Source organism: Etheostoma spectabile, chromosome 23 (genome assembly GCF_008692095.1).
Source record: "Etheostoma spectabile isolate EspeVRDwgs_2016 chromosome 23, UIUC_Espe_1.0, whole genome shotgun sequence".
In the NCBI taxonomy this organism is placed as follows: Eukaryota; Metazoa; Chordata; class Actinopteri; order Perciformes; family Percidae; genus Etheostoma; species Etheostoma spectabile.
This window is the reverse complement of record NC_045755.1, coordinates 853,079-855,379: the sequence shown is the minus strand read 5'-3', so window position 1 is coordinate 855,379 and position 2,301 is coordinate 853,079. Positions and strand designations below refer to the sequence as shown.

Sequence of the window (2,301 nt, the reverse complement as noted above, 5' to 3'; positions counted from 1 at the left end):
GTGTGTGTGTGTGTGTGTGTGTGTGTGTGTGTGTGTGTGTGTGTGTGTGTCTTTCCACTGCAGTGAGTGGAGCGCCATAGAGAAAGAGATGGGAGATGGACTGCAAAGTGCCGGTCATCATATGGATGCGTGAGTAATTGATACTGTAGGATCGTTACTCCCTCAGTACCCCGCTGTGTTGCTTGTGAAGGCAGATGTTTTTTGTCACTCACCTGTAGATATGCTGCCTCAATAGACGATATCTTAGAAGAAGAGGAACATTATGCAGACCAACTGAAAGAATATCTTTTCTATGCTGAAGCTCTAAGGTAAGACAATTTTAAAGATCCTCTAAACAATGTACATATTCATATCTGATTTGGTTCAATCAATTTTTTACATGAGCCCCACCTTTTTAGTCTCAATCCCAGCAGTTTTACGCACGCTGTCACTGGTCATTCCACAAATACATATTGGCATGAAACCAGAGCTCAAAACATCTGAGAAGAAAAAGCTGGATTAAGATTAACTGAGGTGTCAGTGACTCCAAAAGCTGTCGTTGGATGAGTAGTTTTTGTCAGAGTAGGAACCCTTCGTGTGTTTTCCCAACACCAGGGTGCAATAAGGTTCTAAAATGTGTCGGCTAAGACTGTAATTACAACTGCAAAATTGATGAATGAATAAGTTATCCGATGGTGACCAAAATATTTGAACCCCAAAAAAAATCATGTAACTACCGCAAATGTCATATGTGCAATACACATCTATCCTTTGGCTAGATGGACAGTGACTTATTGTACCTCCATTATTAAGCTATTTGTGGCTACTGAGGTGTCTTAATCAGTGATGGAAGAAGTGTTCGGTTCCTTTACCACACTGTAAAAATACTCTGTTACAAGTAAATGTTCTGCATTGAAAATGTGACTTAAGTAAAAGTATGTAAGTGTCATCAGGAAAGTGCAGTTAAAGTATTAAAAGTAAATGTATTCATTGCAGAAGAATCCTCACATTTTAGAAACTAGAAAGAATCCAAACTGTTCTGTTTGTTAAGGTCTAATCATATCAGGCTGTTAATTTGTTAGGTAGTTTAATTTATAATAAAACATGGTAATTTCTAAACTACATGTGTTTTTTGTTCAAAAATCTCAATTTGTAATGTAACTAGTAACTAAAGCTGTCAGATGGATGTAGTGGAGTAAAAAGTACAATCTTTCTTTCTGAAATGTAGCAGAGTAGAAGTAGAAAGGGGCATGAAAAGAAAAGACTCAAGTTAAGTACCTCAACATTTGTACCAAAGTACATTATTAAGTAAATGTACCTAGTTACATTCCACCACAAGTTTTAATCAATCACATCTAAGGTTTCCCAAGGGAAGTTAAGTTCAGGAATTTGGGTGATTTCGCACAATTTCAATATAAAAATCTTTACTTTTAATAGGGAACTTATTTAAGGGGGAAATATGCATAAAGCAATACTAAGGGCTTAAAGTGGGGAAAAAATCCTGAGCCTGAATCCTTTTTCATTTATTTATATTTTTTCAAAAATATTTATACGCCAAAAATCCGCCACTAGGGCGAAGTACTTTAAGCCCTGAATACTTAGTCTTACAGCATATTTTTGGTTAAAAGTATGTCCATCTATTGAATTGTAACCTGCACCATCACATGTACAGATCATTTGCCAGCAACTCATTAAAAATAGGAATTTAGTAAAAGTACAACTGTCTAGATGTACAGTGCAATCTCCCGTCACATGTGCAGCCCACACAACTGCACTGTCTGAGCCAAAGGATACATGCTTTAATGCAAGTTTTGATTATAGTGATTATATTTTAGATCAATTATATTTCAGTTAAACAGCTAATATTGCTGACACCTTCTAGTTTTCGCTTGATAGCAGTTACCATGTCGAGCGTAGCTTCATTGAGCATGCTAATTGAGGAGTGTAAGTAAAATATTTCCATTCATTCATTTATTATTGTAAAACATTTCTTTTATAAATTAGTTGTTTGCTTCAAACCCTAAATTTGCGCAGAACATTGTTCTCAAATATTGTTGTCTTAAATTTCCAAAGTAACTTTTCCCAATTTAAAGGTCCCATGACTTAGTGGTCCCCTAATACTGTATCTCTCTATATATAGGCTTATATTATATGTCTCTCTTTCATGGGTGGGTCAAATTCTCTGGGCGGGCAAAGCAGAGAAAAAGGGAGGTAGCCTTGCCCCTTATGACCTCATAAGGAGCAAGATTGCAGATCGGCCCATCTGAGCTTTTATTTTCTCAAAGGCAGAGCAGAATTTCTAGCCACTGGGGGACCATAGGC

The 2,301-nt window shown here is 36.6% G+C and overlaps 1 protein-coding gene across 1 annotated transcript in view; it reads left to right on the top strand.

Annotated features, from left to right (window-relative positions):
- The window catches only part of LOC116673146 (sorting nexin-4), a 12,489-nt gene that overhangs the window by 5,339 nt on the left and 4,849 nt on the right, over positions 1–2,301 (top strand). Inside the window, exons 9-10 of the mRNA XM_032505314.1 lie at positions 64–129; positions 219–308. Coding sequence (XP_032361205.1) covers positions 64–129; positions 219–308 — 156 coding nt within the window. The remainder of the gene's footprint in view (positions 1–63; positions 130–218; positions 309–2,301) is intronic.